Genomic DNA, 19,587 nt, shown 5'->3' on the forward strand with positions numbered 1-19,587 from the left:
TGAGAATTAACACTGTTTCGTTGCATGTAACTATTATTGTTTTCGTTAATAATGTTATAGATATATTAATAAATACCGCCTGACCGTTTCGCCTTGTAAAAGGCAATAATTTCTTCGTCGATTTCTGGATCACCTGTCAGAGGCAGCGATTTCTCAAAATATTCGTTTTTCCTATCGTAATCCTTTCGTTTCGAGCCCTCTTTTGTGACATCTGTTCCTCCACTAACAATACAAGATTTTTCTGAACACTCTAAGTCATCAACACTCATCCTCCTTCCAGTCTTTTCAATCCTATTACTTTCCAGTTCTCGAAAACTCGAATTTTTAGACTCTAAATTCGATCTAGAAGAATTATTAATCGCAGAGTCATAATTCTGTACCTCAAAGTCTGTCTTAAATCTCTCATTTCTAAATAATTCTTTGCTCGACGATCTTGTCGGGTTGTCAGGCACATTGAAGCTTAGAAGTCGTTGGTAAAATGTGTCATCGGTTTCTTCGAAAGGAATTTTCGTTCTAATGCTCAGACTGTTGTCATTTTCTGCATTAATTTTGACGTCGGTCTGAATTTTATGCCTAATGCTATTCTTCTTCGTCAAGGCTTGAATTTCCCCACATTTCGACTGCTTTCTTTCAGGCTTCCTAAAGGATTGCTGATTTTCTTCCTTATCGGTTACTTTATTCTCTATCAAATCACATAAACTTAAATTGACAACATTGCAAGGTAATAACTCCGACGATCTATTTGTTGAGAACTGTTCAAAAGAATTATTAGTATCGATTTCATCGCAGTTGCTTTTATTTTGCTTTTGCGTTTTCGAATGTTTAGATTTTCGCTTAGATTTTTTCGGACGAACGCGATTTAACGTAGAAATTTTTGTTTCATCGAGCATGTTGACAACAGTGGGTACCGTGTTATCTTCCATAATATTTTCATTGATCCTTGAAACACTTGCATCCAATTGATTTCGATTTTCCATCGCTTCGATCGACAGCAGGGCTGCTAAAATTAATTCTGTTACTATTTATGGTGAAATGATTTCAGAGGACTTCTATTAAACTACTTGATATTACATGGTTCCCCACTTTCACTGGTCTGCACGTTTGGTGTCAAGCTATTCTCCACATTTACAACTGATCCTACTAAAAAATGAAACAGCACAGAAATTAAGTTAAGTAAAAATAATAAAAGAAAACATATATTAAATTTGTTACAGCAACCTTGTTTTCTACCGTGCTGCTTCTTTTCTTTTTCCTTTTTTAACAGATCGATTAACAATGCTATCTATAATTCAGGAAGCCACCATGTGAATAAAAAGAAGGATAAAACATAACAGATAGGATACAAATTTCCTTGTCCCTCTGAACGACCATGTCTTTATAATATTCCAGTTTCTTTAAGCAACTCTTTGGGTCCCTGCTCAACTCGAAAGTCCTTTTGAAGCTTTCGAAGCAGTACTCCACTCTCTTAGGATTATAATCCCAGCAAATCTTTGCGTTCGATTCTAAGAAAGCTCTGATTCGAGAGTCCAGAGTTCGTTTATCATCTGCTGTAAGTTCCTGAGAATTCTGTGCGTGCAGGACCAAATAAATAAATGGTATTCAAGAGTTTGGTATCTTAAACACTGATCGAAATTACCATCTGTCCTGTCATGGCCCTAATTTCCTGCCTGAGTCTCTCATTTTCTAATCTCAGCAAAGCGTTCTCGCTTTGTATGCTCGTTTCCACGACCAGCTTCACGTCGTTTCTTATCAGAGCGACCCTCTGCGCGAATTTGCAGGTGGATACTGTCTCCTGAAGACCGTAAAACGCATAGAATTAAATTATTTCGCAATTCCTAACACGGAAACTTATGTTTCGTACCTCCAAGTTGGCGCACACGACGCTTACTGTGGCTAGCATGGTGGTCATGCAGTTCCCTCCCAAGCTGTCCCTCAAGATCGACGTCAAGCAAGAATTCCTGCAAACGCGAACGCGAACAGAGCGTAAAACTATCGATAAAAAGATGGGAAACGAAAGTACCACGGTCGAATAAAGATTAGACATTTTTGTCAATTACCGTGTTCCGCTTTCTAATGGCTAAACAACGACATTCTTTTATGCCTGTTAATTCGATACAAAAATGCGTAGAAAACGCGGGTTCGTTCGAGTACGAATGCTGTGGACTTCGTAGAAATAAAAATTCTAGAATTTTTTAGTCCCTGTTCGGGACTAGACAGTCGTACTAAACGATCGCGTGAATAAATCGAACGCGATGACCAGTCGTTTCAGCACCTGTAAGGAATGTGACCCACGCTCTCCTGACCCAGACACACTATGACTTGCTCCAGGTAATGTAGGCTCAGGTTAATGTACTTCGCCTCGGTCAGAGTGGTGCCGCTTATCGAGCTCTTGTAGACCCGTTCGGACCTATAGAAATTACTCGTTGAAAAATCGCGTACCGTTAGAAAATTTGTTAGAGAATGGAAGACGCGAAGGAGAACGCGAGGGAAATATTTCCACGAACGAAAGTGGGTCGACGTGTGATGTAATATTCGTCCGTTGAATCGATGCGGGATGTTGGCGTACGTTTGTCAATTTTATTTTCTAAACACCGAGCAGAACGTCGAGACACGACGCCCGATCGAGATCTTGCTCTATGGCGATCTCCATGGCCGGTTATCATTAGTAAGGAGCGTGCTTTTCAAGGGTCAGATCTAGCGATTATGCTTTTTCAAACTTGTTCATCTTACGATATTTATTTTCTGACGTTTCAATGTACCCAGTTTTAAACGTGCAGATACTTTTAATTACACTAGGAGTAACCCTTTTGGAAGTTCGTCGTACTTGTACCTTCAGTCGATACAAGACGAGCGAAATATGAACCATAGACTAGGTATATCAGTAGACCTTACATCCGATGCATGTATATATCAAATTTCGGGGAAACATTTCTGATCACACATTATATTTTCAGTAATGAATTTTTTTCTCGAAAGTGCATAGGATTTCCGGGGTACGTGTAATGACCAAAAATGATTGTAATCGACCCCTGCAACCGAAAATAATTTTTTTAGAACGATTGAAAAAAATTTTTTTTTGCCGAAAAATTTAGGCACCTGTCGATTTTTCTTAAAAATTCGTTTTTGATGTTTAGTACTTTTGTTTGATGCCCTACAGAAAAGTTGTCTAATACTTTTTTGTAGGTACCCATGAGCTCTACTTCAGAAAAAAGTTTCATTGAAATATATTCACTATTGTAGGAGTTACGGCTGTTCGAAGATTGGACCATTTTTATGGGGTTTTTCTCATTTTGCGGGGTCAAGGACCAACTTTTCGAATATTTTTACGATTTGTACATATTCTCCATCAAAATACGCGTAGTTTGCTTTTTTAAACATTAAAATCGTCCAATTCGTTCAGAAGTTATGACGTTTTAAAGATTCGCATGAAAATTTGGGCAAACATTTCTGGCCTGATATTAGATTTTCGGTAAGGAATTTTTTTCTGGAAAATGCGTAGGATTTCGGGGGTACGTGTAATGACCAAAAATGATTGTAATCGACCCCTGCATCTGACAATAATTTTTTTAGAACGATTGAAAAAAATTTTTTTTCGCCGAAAAATTTAGGCACCTCAGGTCGGTACGGTCAGATTAGGTCATGAAAGTTCATCAAGTGTAAGGTCTACTCGTATATCTTGTCTGTGTACGAACCCTGCCAGGTCCACCAGGTGCACTTTCGCCCGCGTATAGTGATCAGCGCCGAATTCTTTCTTCGAGACCACTATGGTAAAGATGCAGTGAGATCTCGAGGAATGCGGGTTCATCGGAGTTTCCGTGGTAACTCTGTGAATATTAAACACTTTTTTATTTTCGAGCGATAATTATGCAACGACGAGCAGATTATTTTACCGATAGTGTTCGCCTATCAGTAACAGTTCAAACGCATCCTCCAAGCTTCCGACGCTGTGGAAGGTCAGATTCTTCAAATGCAGCTTGCCGTTCTCGTCTTCCTGAATGGTGACCCGTCTGAAACGCGCGGAGAGATCGTTCAAAGACTTTTTTTATTCGATAGGAGGAACTAAGCGACGAACGACAGAGGAAAAGCCACGTCGATCGCTTGGGACTCGCATGTAACAAGCGCGATCGGAAAGTTTGTGCATTACGTAAAGCATATATTGCTAGTGAGTCGCTGATTGGTTTGACTTCCGGTGTCAACAGTTACCGGGAAACTGTTGATTAATTTACCGTCCGATTAGAAAAATATTCGCGTTCGAACGCGGTGACTGTCGCGGTATTTCTCGAATCGATTGACGAGTCTTAGGTAATGTAATTAAACTGAGTGTCTCCTTGCTAAGCGAAGGAAGCTGGTTTATCAAGCTCTTTTGTCTTGTCTTTTGGAAAAATCTGCTCTCAGAGAATAAAATAAAGATGAACATTTTGAAGGTTCTATGTTAGAATAGCCCCTTAAATCGATGGCTGTCGGTGAGGATTTGTCTTCCTATTAGTACGGATAATCAGCCGTATATCAAACGACTCGATTAATAGCGAGTGTTTTCGATAGGATCGTTTTGTCGGCTCGCCGCGACAGAAGGAATGCGGCGAGAAACGAGGAAGGAATAAAGGTGACGGTGTTGCACCTTGCGCACGCTGTTGCTCCATATTTGAAACCGATCGGAATCACGGCTGATCGGTCGGCTCGATCTAACCCAAACAGGAGTTTCCCTTAAACGGGGGAGGGGGTTACTGGTTTTCTTTTTTTACGAAATACGCGAGTATCCGCGTCCGCGGCGCTCGAGGGGGCCGCCATTTACGTCACGCGGACTTACGGTAAATCTTCCAATCTCGTAACCGCGAACTCTCGTTGCCTTCGATCCAGCAGGTCGTAGCCGTTCTCGTTGTAAATCTCCATAAAAGCCACCTCGACGGTGTACACGTTTTCCGGTCGCTGCGTGAAGATTTAAGGCCGTATACAGTTCTTCGCGTCTCTCTGGATCTCTGTACCGCGGCTAGAAAATCCAACCTTTTGAATAACGTCGAACAGGTACTGCAGGCTTCTCGGTACGATGCCACGTTCTTCGTGGTTCCTCTGGTTCCCGATTATCGAGTACGTCTTTCCGCTGGCTGTCTGCGGAATTCACGGTTTCAGTGCTCTTCGAGAATTGCTTTTGTCGAGGCTTTGTGGAAACGCTGCATGAACATGCGGTATTTACGGGTTTGGGGTTTCGTGTAATTTGCTCTCTATAAAATTTCTATTTAGAGTTTGTCTGCAACTATAGTTCGACAACTTGGAAAAGATCCTTGCGGGACTAATTCGAGCCTCGATTGCTAATGATTCTGCCTCTTTCCTTTCCTGCATGTGCGGAAAGTAAACGATGGCGTGGGATCGAAAATGGCGTAGGATGGGAGAAAAGACTGGACCAGAGTTCTCACAGTGCAGAGATTTTTTCCAAGCTGTCTAGTTATACGACTCCGTTATGTCAGCGGGTCGGGTTAGCTTCTCCGTATCCTCGAGCGACTAATTGATTTCGTTTCCTTTTTAGGGAATTGCAATCTATTTGAGAGCAAGGAGTGTTTATGACTTGATTTCGTATCCGGGTTTACCTGGCCGTAGGCGAAGATGGTGCCGTTGTAGCCGTCCAGGGCGCTTTAAGAAAACGAAGAAGAGCTGCAAATGAACGATCAGGGAGTAGCAATGTTTCGTATTAATTAACGAACGATACGGTTCCTTTTACCTTTCCACTACCGGTCGCGCCACATTGTCGAACACGTCCCCCTGCGTCGCGAGCTCCTCGAAGATTCGAAAGAAGCTAAAAGTTTTGTAAATCGTAACGAGAAAATATAGTTTTCCGAAAAGAAAACTACTCGAAAGGTAGAAATTCACGAGAAATTCCAGGATTCGGCACGATTGTCTGGATAGTCCTTCGACTTTTGCGTCGGGGCCAGGACGAGCAGGACATCCTCCTCGACGTTTCCTTTGGGACGGTGATACACTTTGTAATCCTTCGCACAAACATAAACGATGCAAAATAGTTGTCAAACGCCTATGTGCATCGAAAAACGAGCGTTTATGTACCACCGCATCTCTCCGATTCTTTTCAGGCATTAATCTGGCGTAGACTTTGATCGCGTTTTTCACCATTTCGTTCCTATAACCTTTTCGCTTGATGTATGGAGAACGATTACGCGATTATTAATCGACGACAGACGATCGATTATCTTCAGTTTCGCAACGAGTGAAGCACGCTCTACCAATGAAAGTTAATTGGTAATATACAATTTTATTTGATAATTTTATTACAAAATACAGTTTTGATATTCTTATTTTTCTTCCAAAGAATTTGCTCGCAAAGACTGACACGCAGACGAACGAATTTAGTTTTCGAACGAGTCTAAAAATTGTATTCGTTGATCGCGAATAAAATTTTCCCGACTCTGTAGCGGAGAATCGCGACGTATTTGTTCGCGTTAATTAACATCGCCCATAGAAAAGCACTCCTCCGGCGAGGACAAAGGGAAGGAACGAGAAGAGAAGAGGAAGCGTTTCTCTGTTCCTCCCTGCGAGCATCTCGATATCTCGCGCAGCGCTGCGCTCGCTTCGATTGATCGATCCACCCTCCGCGAGAGGAGGAAGAGGAGACCGCGGAGAGCGAGAGGTCGTGGTCGCCTAGGCGACGACGTCGTCGTCGTCGCGACGTCGGCGCAGTGCGTCGCCGCGTTGGGAGAGCCGCACCGGGTCGTCGGTCTACCCGATGGCAGGCCAGTGTCCCGACTTTTCTCGGCTTTCGCGCTGTTCCTCGTGCCCACCGTCGCGTTCCTCGACGCCGTCGTCGCCGGTCACTCTAGCGTCGCGGCGACGAAAGTCACAAACGCCCGTCGACTCGTTCTCCGGGACGTCGATCGATGCTCGTGCCTCGACGCGGGTTTGATCGTCCGTTGTCGCCGACGCTTTCATGGAAACTTCCCCGACCAGTGAACGGCTTAATTTTCGACTCGATCGCGATCCCCTTTCTCGATCGGATCCAGATTCAATCGAAGTTGGAACCGTAGACGTAATATAGAAAATCTATTCGAGGACGACGTTATTGGGTGATCCGTGGGACTTCCGGAGTTGGTCGTTGTTCTCGATAAAATCGTTTGGCAGTTGGTAGACGACATGCCCGCCAACGTCGAGAGCACCGCCGCGTGAGAAGCCGCCGGGACATGTGCCTTTTGGTCTTCTATTGATCGGCGCGTCCCGACGCTGCCAGCGGATCCTGACGTTTCGGGATCGCGGACTACGAGAGACTCGGGTAAGCCTCTGGTATTTTACGGAATGCTTTAGATCCTCGTTTAGCCTAGCTACGATAGAAATAAATAGGATACAACAGACGAAACCCGCCTACGAAGAGATTTCGTACGGCTGCCATGTTGAAAATGATTGTTTTCTCGATAGGTGGATGCACTCTGAGTGACATTGTTGCTCGGTGGTCAATGGAAGTATAAATCTGATACTTCTCTGCCCCTTACTCGGTTCTACTCGAGGTTTTACATATTTTAAGAACAGTAGTAGCTCGATGTTTTACCAGATATTTGTTTTAAATTAAATTTGATACTATTTTGACGTCGCCCGCGTAACAACGAGACGTCCATGGGTCTTCAGAAAGTTCCGTCGATCGATACAATTTTGACGCACCCTACGAAGAGAATGTTCACGATCGGTGCGAAGATTGCACGTGCCAGAAGAAAGGTTCGCACAATGTTACATACTTCGTGATTCAACTGCTCAATTAAGGTGGTAATAAATCTCGGTGGTGTTCTATCCGCGATAAATGCGATTACGTAATCGGGATTATACGTGCATAGTAGAGACGCACGAGTCATGCTGCCTTATTGCTCCGCGTAAATCAAAGGCATTAAAGATCTCGACAGTCCCGGATCACGATCGAGCAAAGATCAATCGGGATTCAACGAACGGCACGCAGAGGTACTTGGAATCGGTGAGGTCAAGCGCCTGGACATTAAGGGTTCGCGATTTCATGCGGCCAATACCGGCTACCGAATAATTGGAATTATCTAACGAGGATTGACGGTTTATCGATTCATGCCAGCAACAATCGCGCCCGTCTGATCGTTGCAAAATGATTCGAGATCGCGAAGTTTCACGATCAGGGTCGTCGAGAACACTCGCTCTCTACGAACATCTTCGAACGTACAGGACGTTTCATAACGCGTGGTTCTTTGAACGAGGAACGCAGAGTATTATAGACGCCGCATTTTATGGAGCACTCTGTACATTCTTACGACTGACAATAAGAATCCAGCGAAACACGCTCAAATACATGATCCACCGATGACGTGGCAGACTGTAAAAGTTATATGACGATGAGCGCAGAGAATCTATGTCAACGACTTTAAGAAGACGAATTGACATGTCGCTAAATGACGTTGTATACGATTATAGCATTTGCCAACAGGATTTCTTCATAACTTATAATATCACATTACGAAACTCTGTGGTGAATACTCCGTAAGATTTTATTTCCACGAAAGATCTAATTCTAGTCCCAGAACTTCTGTTATCGTTCGTATCGTTAGTTGGTTTGCGATTAATCTTGCTCGAGGATCCCCGTGAATCCAGGTGATTACAGAATCGTACGATTTATTGCCGAGACGTTACGAAGAATCTAATTTAAACGAATCAGCGAAGCGTGTCATTTGGGGATAACAGCTGACCATCGGACCTCGTCGCTGACCTCCGAGATCCGAACTAAAAGGATAACGACGGAACGATGTACACGCGCGTTTGAATCTCGATATCGCCGCGAATACAAATCGGAACGGTGCTTCGAGTTCAGGTTAACCGAAGAAAGTCGTAAATTTAGAACTCCCGACCGATGGGAGAGTAGGGTGATTTAAACTGACGCTCACCGAGGCCAGCGCCGACATCCGAGCAACGATTATAGTCGTTACATCAATCAGGCCCAACGAATGGACGTATAATCCCGGATAATCGCGATCGCGAATCTAAGACCTTCCACGCGAGTTTCTGGAGCTTTGCATCGAAGGTTCAATACCCAGTTACGTTACCCAGAACGACGAGGCTTTTGGGAGGCGATAAGGAAATTCCTAATGGCGCTTTCTCTACTTCGACAACTTTCGGTTTGAGACGTTATTTATGTTTTCATTAGGGGCAAACTACGAAAACCATACGATTAAACCACGTTTGTATCTTCGGTGCGGGTAGCTGCAATTTTCATTAACGCGTTACACGGGACTTCCATTGTGTATTTTCTGTAGCACAAGCGCGATCAATTAGCGCTTTCTTTTCGTTCGTGTCGGCGACTTCAAGTACGAAGGACGCGACCTAATTGAATTGCTGCTCGTGGAAACGATTACGAGTCGAATATTGTTATTAAGTGTCCATTTCACGAAAAATATCGAGCTATTCAGGATTAACCATTCACGTTCGACGAAAAGGTTAAATTCTCCCGAAGGTTTTCACATTTCCATTGCTCAATAAGTTAAAAGGCACGCGTAGAAAGTTACTCTAGGTCGTAAAGTGTCGAGAATTCCCCTAAAAGAATCGAGACACGTGAACTTCCGAAAAAGACTTCGTCTCTGTAGTTTGCGTCTCACGATTGAAAGTGGTTTGGGCTACAGCAAGTCCTATGATAGCTTTCAAATTTCATATAAAATCTATAGAAATTCTGCAACCATTTAGAAACTGTCAGAACGGATCGATCGTTAAAAAATCTTCTCCCTGATTTCGTTTTCCCTGCTTCGAATTCGGTTTGCTTCAAAAGTTGGACCCGTTTCTGAGCGAGGCACGATCGATCCGTTTTCCACGACTAACCCAGCTTCGCGAATCTCAATTCCCTTTGGTACAGATACGCGGACGACTCGACGGTAACCCAAATGATAAACAGCGCATTGCAAGAGGGCTCGCTGACATTTTCAAATGTCAGTGACTACCTACACGGCTCTGTGCATGTAGGCTCGTGGTCGTTGATCGTGGACGATCGCGAAAGAACACCATTGTCCCAGCGGTGCGTACACGCTAGAGCACTTTCGATCTCCCTCGCTGGCCAACGCGAAAATTAGGCTTCTCTGTCGGGGGTGGAAAGAGGTCAGGGACACCGGAAGTTGGTCTTGCAACGCCGTTTAGTCGTCGAAGCGGATCTCGTCTATCTAAGGGATGATTTGGGGGGAAAAGTCGAGGACCGAGAGGACGAAGATGTGTTCAGTGTCGGGACGAAAGAGTTTCGGCCGGGTTACGTATTTTTACGCGAAACGAGATCGCAGAAATGCGAGTGGGGAAATTGGGTCGTCGGCGTATCGATTAAAAACAACAATAAATTTCGTGCAAGGCCCGCAGCTGCACGCAGGATGCACCGTTTCGAAACGCTGCCAGCGTTCAATAACACGTCACGCTATTGCAGCACGCGTGTGTCCAATTCGATGTACAGTTAGGTATGCGTTTGATAGCGCGTTCGACTGCGCGATCGTAAAGACCAGTAAAAATCGTAATAAGCGCACCGCGGAGCATGTACTTCTCCTCGGTATCGCCACCGTAATTCTCTCTTTCCATTGGCTACCGTGTGCCGCTCCAAGTACCATTAAACCTCCGGCCCTCCGGTACCCAGGTGAAAAACGACCACCGAAACGCTCAAGATTTCCGCCGGTTAGTTTCTTCCCCCTTGCTGCACACGTTGAATAAATTTAATTACTACTTTGCTTGAATTATGCTACGAGACGAGGCTCGTCTCCTCGACCCTCAACCGTACTGCTGAGTCAAAGAAAATGTCACTGGGATAAAATTCAAATTTCATTTCTTCGATACACTCTCGTGGTACTATTTTTCGTTTGCTTTTAAATGCAATTTCTAATTCAGACGGTCGGGAATAAATTCTGCCGAACCGTGGACGTCGAGAGGGGAAACAGTTTCGAGGGAAAGATGAAAAGCTATTGGAAATACGAGAACGCCACGTGGAAGAGACGTTTCCTCGTGGTAGCTAACGAAACGTTTACGAGACGCCCTACGCAAAGGCGTTCTCTAAATATTTGGAGTAGCCGCCACGTAACACGTGTTTCCTCTCATAAGCGTGTCGCGCCGGGTATGTCTTTATTGTTAATACAGCTTCGAGGGATACACTGTGTGTTTGAGAAAAGTAGACACAGACTTTGTGTACCCCTCGTTTCATCCTTTGAAGTTGTAGGTTTCGAAAATTATGCGTTGCACAATTTTCTACAAAATAAGAAGGTGTTTTTATTAGTTGTCGAAAGCTTTCGTCACCTTTGCATCGTGCTAGCGCAAAATTGCCACATGCCCGAGTTGTCACGGTTCGCATAAACGAAATTACCGCAACGACCCGTTAAGGGAACAATGGCGCCATGCAACAATACGATCATTGGTAGGCGAGCACGGCTGTGGTCAGTGAAAGCTCCGATATTTACTTCCGAAAACGGCAAACGATATTTTCACCGCTAGAAATTCGTTGCGTAACTATTTAACATTGTCGTCCAACGTTCACGAATTAATTTCGTCGTTGAGCAACGTTTCCTTGGACCACCGATGGCTCCCAATTATCCAGCGACACTTTTCTCTCGCTAATTTGCGTCGTCTTGGAAGCGTCAACCACTAGCTCGACTAGTTAAATAGGATTCCGTGGGCTTAGCTCGTCGGCGGTCCTTGTGATCCTTCCATAGCGTTGCTTCTTTAGAACAGTATCGGGTGACACCCGCTAGCTAGGTCTAGGAGACAGACTAATCGTCCGGACTCATCCCCGTCGCTCACTCCTCCACACTCGAGCCACTACCTCGGGGCTCGTATTAAACTTGTTGAGCTATACGTTCGTGCAGCGGGAAGTGTACATTCGTGGCACTCGAAGGATCAAATACGAGGGAAGTCGAGAGGATGCAGGAAGAAACAAACGAATTTTATATTAGAAAGATCTTAAACGTTTCACCCTGTCGCTGACTCTTGAGATTTTTCATTAAAATACTGATCGATACTGTGTTTTAGTCGTTCGTCGAATTTTCGTTTCGACTAGCCCTGTAGAATCTGTGGGGTAGGAAATTATTAACGGGCGTTTCTGAATTCTGTTTTTTCGAATATCTCGAGCATCGAGAGCCCGCAGAGAGGCAATCACGGCTAGCAAACGCCCTGTGGAGAGGTGGTATCGGTATAGTCATTAACAACAACCGCTGTCCCGCTCTAATTAAGACGATGGAGCGATCGTTAATAATTCTCGCGATGCGCGATAGGCTGAACGAGAGCGCGTTGGTAAATCGGCGACGTCGTAACTCTTCCGGCGCGCAAGGTTTCTGGTCCCGTGAATTTCAAGGCCCGAAGGCTTCTCTCGCGACCGGTAGGCCTTGGTTTCATTCTAATTTCCGGATGATACGTCGTTTAAGGTCGGAGATGGCTGCCGCTCGAGGCTCCCGGTCTACCGTGCCATTCATCATCGCGGCTCCAATTAAACCTCCTCCAGCTCGCGGTCGTTCACTCGTTAAGGTAGCTTTAAGAGGATTTTCGAGCGAACCATTCTCCTCGGTATCATTACTTTCTACTACGTTCTGCATTATGGTCTATTCAGGGATTACGTCGTTCTCGTCGACGGAGATCTGCTCGGGAATCCTCCACCGGTCTCGTGTCTCATTGTGCCGCTAGAATTGTAGATCTTTCGAGCTTTCGTTGATAAAGAATGTCAGCGAGTTGACGGTAGGATTAGAATTTTACCAATCTCCGAAAATGTAATTGCTCGACCTAATATTATTGCACGCTCACGTGTGATCTACCATTTCTTTTCTGTGGCTATTTTTCTCAACTGCAAACCGACCCTGAACTTCAGGATTTTAAATGAAACGTTTTCGACGAGTCGACAGGTCTCGACGACGACAGAAGGTGATTTATGAGCGCCCACAATCGTGTTTATCGATGTACTTCAAATATGTACAAAGTCTGCTTGTCATCGGGATGCCATGGTAATATATCAGTCCGTTGATAAATATTGCACGACGCGTTATCCATAACCAGACCTTTACTAACGCATTAGGATACGTAGAAGCAAAAATGTCTTCTTGCTAGCGACCACCTGGCGTTTAAAAAGTTCCTTCGATCTTTACAATTCGGCTCGCTGAACTAAGGAGATAGGAGGAATCCAAGTTTCGATTAGAATTTCAATTGGGAGGTTGTATTTTATTCGAGTGGCAACATCTCGTTTCGTTCCCCTGGCTTTCTCCAATTTTATTGGCTGGATGGTTTCGCTGTCAGGAAGGTCGGAATAATAACTCCGGATATAATATCCCCGTAGAAGCAGCGTATGGGCGAGTCGTTTCGAGACGGTTGGAAGTATCAGGGCGACGCGATACCACACAGCGATGGGGCTTCTTCTAGTCCTGCTGGAAGGAGCAGGACGAGTCAATAACTATCGAGCGATAAACCGCTGCCTTCTAATCAACGTTCGCCCGTCCATTCGTTAGCGAAACTACATGATAAAATCGATAGGCCTGCATCCCGACAAGAGCACAGAGCGCCATGTGGGCTATCGGGCACAGCTGTCAGCTCCCTGTGCGAGTGTATCGCGCGAACTTAAGCACCCTTCACAACGCAGGCCTTTGCACCAATACCCGAGGAAACTGGAGCACACCGAAACCAACTGTTTACATAATTTCATGACTTTTTTATACGTCGTCGACAATCGGAGCACCGTGAACGTAGCGAATCTAATTACCTTCGACGTCTCTGGCGTTTCCCAGCAGTCGTCATTGATCCACATTCGCGTCGACTCGAGTTGGAAGGCTCGTCGTTTGGTCAAATCCTTGCGAACTTGGTATCGATCGTTCCTATGCGCAAGAATTCCCTGCGATATTCCGCGAGAACCGTGCAAAGAGAGGTGTTACAGTCGACAGGCAAAGTAACCTCGTGATTCATTCATGCTATCGATCACGGGGGCTCGCGTGTCTCACGCTCAACTTTTAGCCTCCGTTGTGGACGTTCCCTTAGAATGGACCGTCGCACAATGGCTCGAGTGTTCTCCTTTTGAGTGAGTCAGAAGGCCCGGACGAAGTCTGCCAAAATATTGTACTCGCGCTAGCAACCTTCGTGGAGGCGAGACAATGACGTCATTCAGTGGAAAGGGACGATAAGGAGCTCGAAACCGACGCTGAGTCCGGGATATTAAAATTCTGATTCGCGCCATCTTGGACAAAGAACGGAAAATGTTGCAGCTGCTCCTTGATAAACGAGAATTCTTTCCCTTCAGGAGCATAAATATCGTTCTTATCGCGAGCCAGATATCGTCTCTAGTCTCCGACCCGCGAGAAAACTACTTGCAGGATCGATGTTTGAAAGATCGTCGTCACTTTTTCTGAAGAAAGTGAGAAAATTAGGACGATTAGTCAGCTTTCTGTTAGTCGTTACCTACTAAAGCGTACGGCAAACTTTTCTCAAGCAACTCGTGTCCAATTTCGAGATCTAAATTCGCACAAAATTTATCTCATTCTTGCAAGAATCGAAGATCGTCTTTGTTAATTAGTTTGCCACGGAATGGATTTCAGTGTTACGAGATAGTTGGGTATTTGCGTGTCTCATCATTCGCACTCGAAGTCAGACGTGGAAGGTACACGAGCATAGGCTAATCTTTTCAGCAAACACCCTTGGAAGGCGTGAAACGAATGTGTGCAGACCTCTCGAGACGAAACAGTGACTCACGCGAACGAGAAATCGATAACAAGCCACGGTGTTTGACGTCTCTAGTTGCACTCGCGACCAGCATTATCGCAATAACACCGATCCGCGCGAATCGCTTCCGCAATTTTCTTGTCTGGCATCCAGCTTGCTTTCCACTTGGATACGTTCGTGAAAGAAATAACGAATTCACAGTTTTCTCGTTCGCGTTAGCATAGAAACCTTGCATACGTCAGTATCACCGTTATCGTCCGTGTTTGGAGATTCGTATGTCAAAATTAGTTTGCGAAATGGCGACATGCAACGCAGAACAGCGTTTCTTGCGAAACATATTTACAAGTTTGAAAGCATAACGAGCGTACAAAGAGATCATCGGCGATATTTTAACCGTAGAATTGCACAATGAATTTGGCAAGAAAATTTATACCAATAGGATCTATTTTAAGTAATGGGAAAGGTGTGGTTGGATATCCTATGAACGCAAATACTATTCTTTTACGCGTTAACCTAGCTGGTGTGTCGTCACACTAGGTAATAAAAATTAATACGAATCCCACTGCGTTGGCACGTCGAGTGTTACTGCAATTTTACCTGGCTAGAGATATCCTTGACATTTCTATACTTGCTATTTTGTAGCTTACTATAAGTGCAAGTGCTATTTTCTCACCCAATAAACTAGTTCTTTCGCGAAAGCTCTATGCTTTCTTGCAGGATAAACTCGAACTTTAGACGTTCGAATGCAATTTCGAGCTTCTTTGTGAGATCGAAACATAGGAACGCAGAACGTCCCGGAGGATCGTCCATTCCGTGAAAACTGTCTTTCCTTTGTTTCGTGGAGCATGTCCCGCTTCCCCGAGGATTTCTTCCTCCCTTGGAATCCCGCCTGGACTTTCTCGGAAAGGTTCAACGCGTCCCTTTTATGGGATGTTCATTTGGTCGCGCTGCCACTTCAGCAAACCGACCGGCAACCCTTGTTAGGAGAAGCTGGCATCAAGGACACCGCTGGTCTCTCGCCTCTTACTTCGTTTAGTCTCGTTCGAAGTTATGTTCTTGCTGTGACTAAAACGGATGAAGATATCCGGGCACCGCGATCGTTTCTTCCTTTCTCTGCGAGAACTTTTCCGAGTTGATGTTAATTTTTGATACGAGGGGACGCATCATCGACCCCTTTGGACGATCCCATATTTATCTCGAGGAACTCCTTTTCGAAGCACGATCCTTGGACTATTACCATCCGTACACTTTCGTCTACGGATCGTCTAATAGTTACGGTGCTCGTTGTTCCGTCGCGATGGTAATCAAGAGCCGTGGTGTAATTAGTTGCGGGGCGCTTATCCAACAAAGCGTTTCCACGACGGCTGCGATCGAATCGAGTGAAACTCTGATTTGAATTCAGTTACGATTCTCATTAAACTGCGCGGAGGCACGCCGGGCGAAAGTGTCGGAAGCTTTAAATCCGAAAGGCGTCCCCGTTTGATCCGTCGTCGTTCCGTTGATCGACGAAATCACGACCGTCACGACTCCTGTCCCTAATTGTCGTCAATTGTCGGCAATTGTCGAGTGACCCCCCAGCGACCAGCTGCAATTTGCAGCTAGGTCGCGCGCGTCGTCGCCGCTCGTCGCGCAAAATCGTTATGCACGCGGTGCGTGCTCTGCCTACTTGTTCGCATATGTAATTAGCTCGGTGCCCGTTCGCGTGTTCTGCACGCTTCGTAATGGACTTTGGCGGTTTCCTTTCCCCGAGACTGACAGACAGAGATGCGAATCCTAAACGCTTGGGAAATATCGTAATTTGTGCGTGACCGCGCCGTTTGTGTTTCGCTACGCGTTCGTTTGCTCCCGTTCCGTCCACTGTTTGACCCAAACCACCTCATCAAATCCCCTTTTCGCAACGTGAAATTATTCACGACCATCTATTCCGCAATTTATCCAAAAATATCCTCGTTCTTGAATTCGAAACTTGTACTATGTTACTGAATTAGAATTTTCGCGCCAAATGGTATGGGTCAGCATCGACCCTATCGACGGACGATTAAACCGATCGTAAAGTAGAATATAAAATTCTTTTGGTTAACGAGTTATTTTATGGGAACCACGGATTCGATTAAAATGGCCGCGATCTACGCCGGCGCGTTTACGAGCAAGTCCTGTCGCGTTTGATCACCGTTTCAATTGCACTTACTGTAATAAAGGTATTCGTTTAATTATCATCTCGAGCCCTCGTATTCTCGTACGTTTCCTGGCTGCAGCAGTTGCCCGTTGCGTTTCAGAGAAACGATTCTTGAGGAAATGTTTTCGAGTAGTGGACTCTCGACGCGCCTAAAGTTGTGGCCGACACGTTCTTAATAAACCGTGAAACAATCCTAATTACAGCATTGCCGTAGGGCACGCACGCTGCTGGAACATGGGGTGTAGTGACGCATTAAATTAGCATTGTATTTCCGGCGCGGTACCGGGCGAGCCTGGTTCGTTGCTTCTGGATTCGTTCTTAATTTATACTACAATGTACTTAACAGTATCTTTGAAGAACGTTACAATGCATCTATTTTTATTTTCTCGTCTGATAATAATTCTAACAAGGTGACCCGAATCTATTGCAATTAGCTGCATTTATAATAACTGTGCAAGTGGATTAGTAAATCACCAGCAGATAACATGTGGCCTCTTTTGAATCAATAAAATAATTTCAATGTTCAGCGCGACGTAGGCTGCGAACATCGCTGTAATAAGTTGTGGAAAATGTGTTCGATTCCCGTAGAGAAGTATATTAGTTACACGGTGTCGTAACAGTTCTTCGCGCTTCCATCCACGCGGGTCGTGCTTAAGACAATACCACGAAATCGATCATGAAACCCATGCATCAACGCCTATGCATTATGCATCTCCCGGAACCGCCCTAATCGCTTCGACATCGACGCCCTCGGCGTTCCTTTCTCGCGCGCTCTGTCGCGCACGCATCGCGTCTCGATGCAATTTCTTTCGCTTTAAATTAACCTTCGACTCCGAAAATTAATAATAATATTTAACGGGGAAAGAACTCTTTCATAATTTAAAAACTCGGAGCGTAGAATTTTTATGGAGACGAGATAAGTTCACAGTGTCCACCATGGTGTAGTTTAGCTTTAATTTCCAAACTATTTATTATCGAAAAATGAATTGGTCCCTGTTCTAGCCACAGGCGAATCCTTGTAGCAACGAGGCGTGGGTCGAGAAATTCGGACGACAGCGAAGGTAAAAAAAATAAGGGGAAAGACAGGGCTGGGTCGAAATGCACGCGTCGTTCGGCAGGAAGGCGAATGGTGGGGGTAACGGGCAGATGTTTGGTCCATGGCACGAGGGCTCCAGTCCCCCATGGGGTGCCGTGCCATAAACTACCCTCTGCTCGACGATTCTTTCGTGCAGGCAGTAGCGCGAGGACAACAATAGTCTTCGGCTGGACGCTTCTGCCCCTTGTGAGCCGGCCTTAAGGGCCACGTGACACGCGGTTTCATGCATTTGCACGCACACACGCGTGCCCCTCGACGCACACAAAGCCTCGTAGAATTCGCCGGAGACTCCTTCGGGCCGTGTCGAGGCTCGCTTCACCACGTGGTGGACGCTCGAGAGCGTCGTGGAAGACGCGAGCATCCGCGAGATCTCTATCGGATGCGATCGTCCTCCGTGTGAATCATCCACGCGCGTATTCTTGAACCGCGAGTGTGCCTGTGTCCGTGCCCGTGTACGTGATCGCCTCTTCGAGTAATTATTTAGCCGTCGCGGAAGTCGGTTGTCAAAGGTGCACGAATGTGGAAACATTTTGAAGAATTTACATCGGAGATGGGCATAGTTTTATTCGATCGGCTGCAATTTTTATTTTAGCGTAAGTAAAATGGTGGATTTTAACCCCTTGTGGATGACGTTTGCGCTAATTGTTTCCAGAGTAGCTGACGTAAGTCGAGGTCTTCGGTACGCGTAATTAATCCATGACAAAAAATAGTTGTCCCTCATTCGGTGGTCGAAATTTGTATTTAGATTTTGCCCATCTCTGACGCGGAAGGGTTGCAGTTTCTGCTCCCCCGGTGCAGTTCGAGCTTGGATGGAAGGGGGGTGATGTTGAAAGGGAATCGAGTGCGTTTCGGAAGGACGTTTGGCGTTTAAGCGTGACCGATTGGCGCGTTTGGGTGGATCGGTTGCGAGTGGGACTCCCAAGAACGAAGTTAGGATAGCTGCTCGATGAGATCGCTCTGCACGCGCCGTCTCACGAGGGACAGCTCTGCTGATGCGTAAGTGCGAATCAGCCTTGTGTCGGCTATTTTCTAATGTAGACGAATTTACGCGCGTTAAGTAGGTCTGACAATCGACAGGAGGATGTGGGTCATTTTTCCATCGACGCGATGCGAAAAAACATGCTCGGTTTTATTCGGAGCCACGCGTTAGGGGCCACTGATATTAACGAGTAATCGTTTGTGCCCGTTGGGATTATTTTCATCGAGTCTGCTCTTTTACAAGCGCGTAAGAATAATTAAATACCCGTTGGATAAGATGCAAACGCGACCATCGGTATGCATATCAACGAAAGATACAGCGTTCGTACTTGAAACGCAACAAGCACAATCTACTCCGGAAGAAGTCGAGTCACCGATGGATAACTAACAAATGTCATCGAGTTTCGCGATGCTGTCACGCCGGAAAATACCGCAAGTCGGATGCAATACGTTGCACGTGCGCGTCATTTCGGTGCATTCCGCTGCAGTGCAGAAATCATCGTCGCGTCGTCGAGCAGAGATCAATTTTTATTCGAGTAACAGGTAATCAACGTAGAAATTTATTATGTACGGTAATGCTAGATTGCTTCTTTATGTAACACGGAAAACAGGAAAGTCTCGATCATCCCTTTGGTCCGTAAACCGGAATGGAAAACGAAAGTGGGAAACGGTAATCTGATCGAGTCCTCCTTTT

The 19,587-nt window shown here is 45.4% G+C and overlaps 2 protein-coding genes across 4 annotated transcripts in view; one reads left to right on the forward strand and one right to left on the reverse strand.

The window, feature by feature from the left end:
• Positions 1 to 65: 65 nt before the first annotated feature.
• LOC143342068 (kinesin-like protein KIF6) lies at positions 66 to 6,120 on the reverse strand. Its single transcript, XM_076765551.1, has 15 exons — positions 6,055 to 6,120; positions 5,863 to 5,981; positions 5,714 to 5,788; positions 5,583 to 5,625; positions 5,002 to 5,106; positions 4,808 to 4,926; positions 3,891 to 4,007; positions 3,693 to 3,824; positions 2,273 to 2,407; positions 1,862 to 1,958; positions 1,637 to 1,792; positions 1,344 to 1,566; positions 1,219 to 1,278; positions 1,072 to 1,140; positions 66 to 1,000 (listed from the first exon to the last, which is right to left on the reverse strand). The coding sequence occupies exons 1-15, from the start codon at positions 6,118 to 6,120 to the stop codon at positions 66 to 68; spliced, it is 2,451 nt and encodes an 816-aa protein (XP_076621666.1).
• A 612-nt stretch (positions 6,121 to 6,732) lies between these two features.
• Positions 6,733 to 19,587, forward strand: part of Daam (disheveled-associated activator of morphogenesis-like protein) — a 51,860-nt gene continuing 39,005 nt past the window's right edge. Inside the window, exon 1 of one of the 3 annotated variants that reach the window (XM_076765044.1) lies at positions 6,733 to 7,270. The gene's annotated coding sequence lies outside the window, so the exon portion shown is untranslated. Of the gene's footprint in view, positions 7,271 to 18,247; positions 18,509 to 18,661; positions 18,912 to 19,587 lie in introns of those variants that run through there. The other 2 variants (XM_076765047.1, XM_076765045.1) reach the window with 2 other exon arrangements.

Source organism: Colletes latitarsis, chromosome 5, assembly GCF_051014445.1.
Source record: "Colletes latitarsis isolate SP2378_abdomen chromosome 5, iyColLati1, whole genome shotgun sequence".
NCBI classification, from domain to species: Eukaryota; Metazoa; Arthropoda; class Insecta; order Hymenoptera; family Colletidae; genus Colletes; species Colletes latitarsis.

What these genes read in the sequence shown, in the direction of transcription:
- LOC143342068 (XM_076765551.1), bottom strand. Translation starts at nt 6,120, where the DNA reads ATGGTGAAAAACGCGATCAAAGTCTACGCCAGATTAATGCCTGAAAAG. An exon ending in GCGCGACCGGTAGTGGAAAG is followed by an intron (nt 5,626 to 5,713) that starts GTAAAAGGAACC and finishes GTTTTCTTAAAG; the next exon opens with CGCCCTGGACGGCTACAACG. An exon ending in GTGGGTCACATTCCTTACAG is followed by an intron (nt 1,959 to 2,272) that starts GTGCTGAAACGA and finishes TCGCGTTTGCAG; the next exon opens with GAATTCTTGCTTGACGTCGA.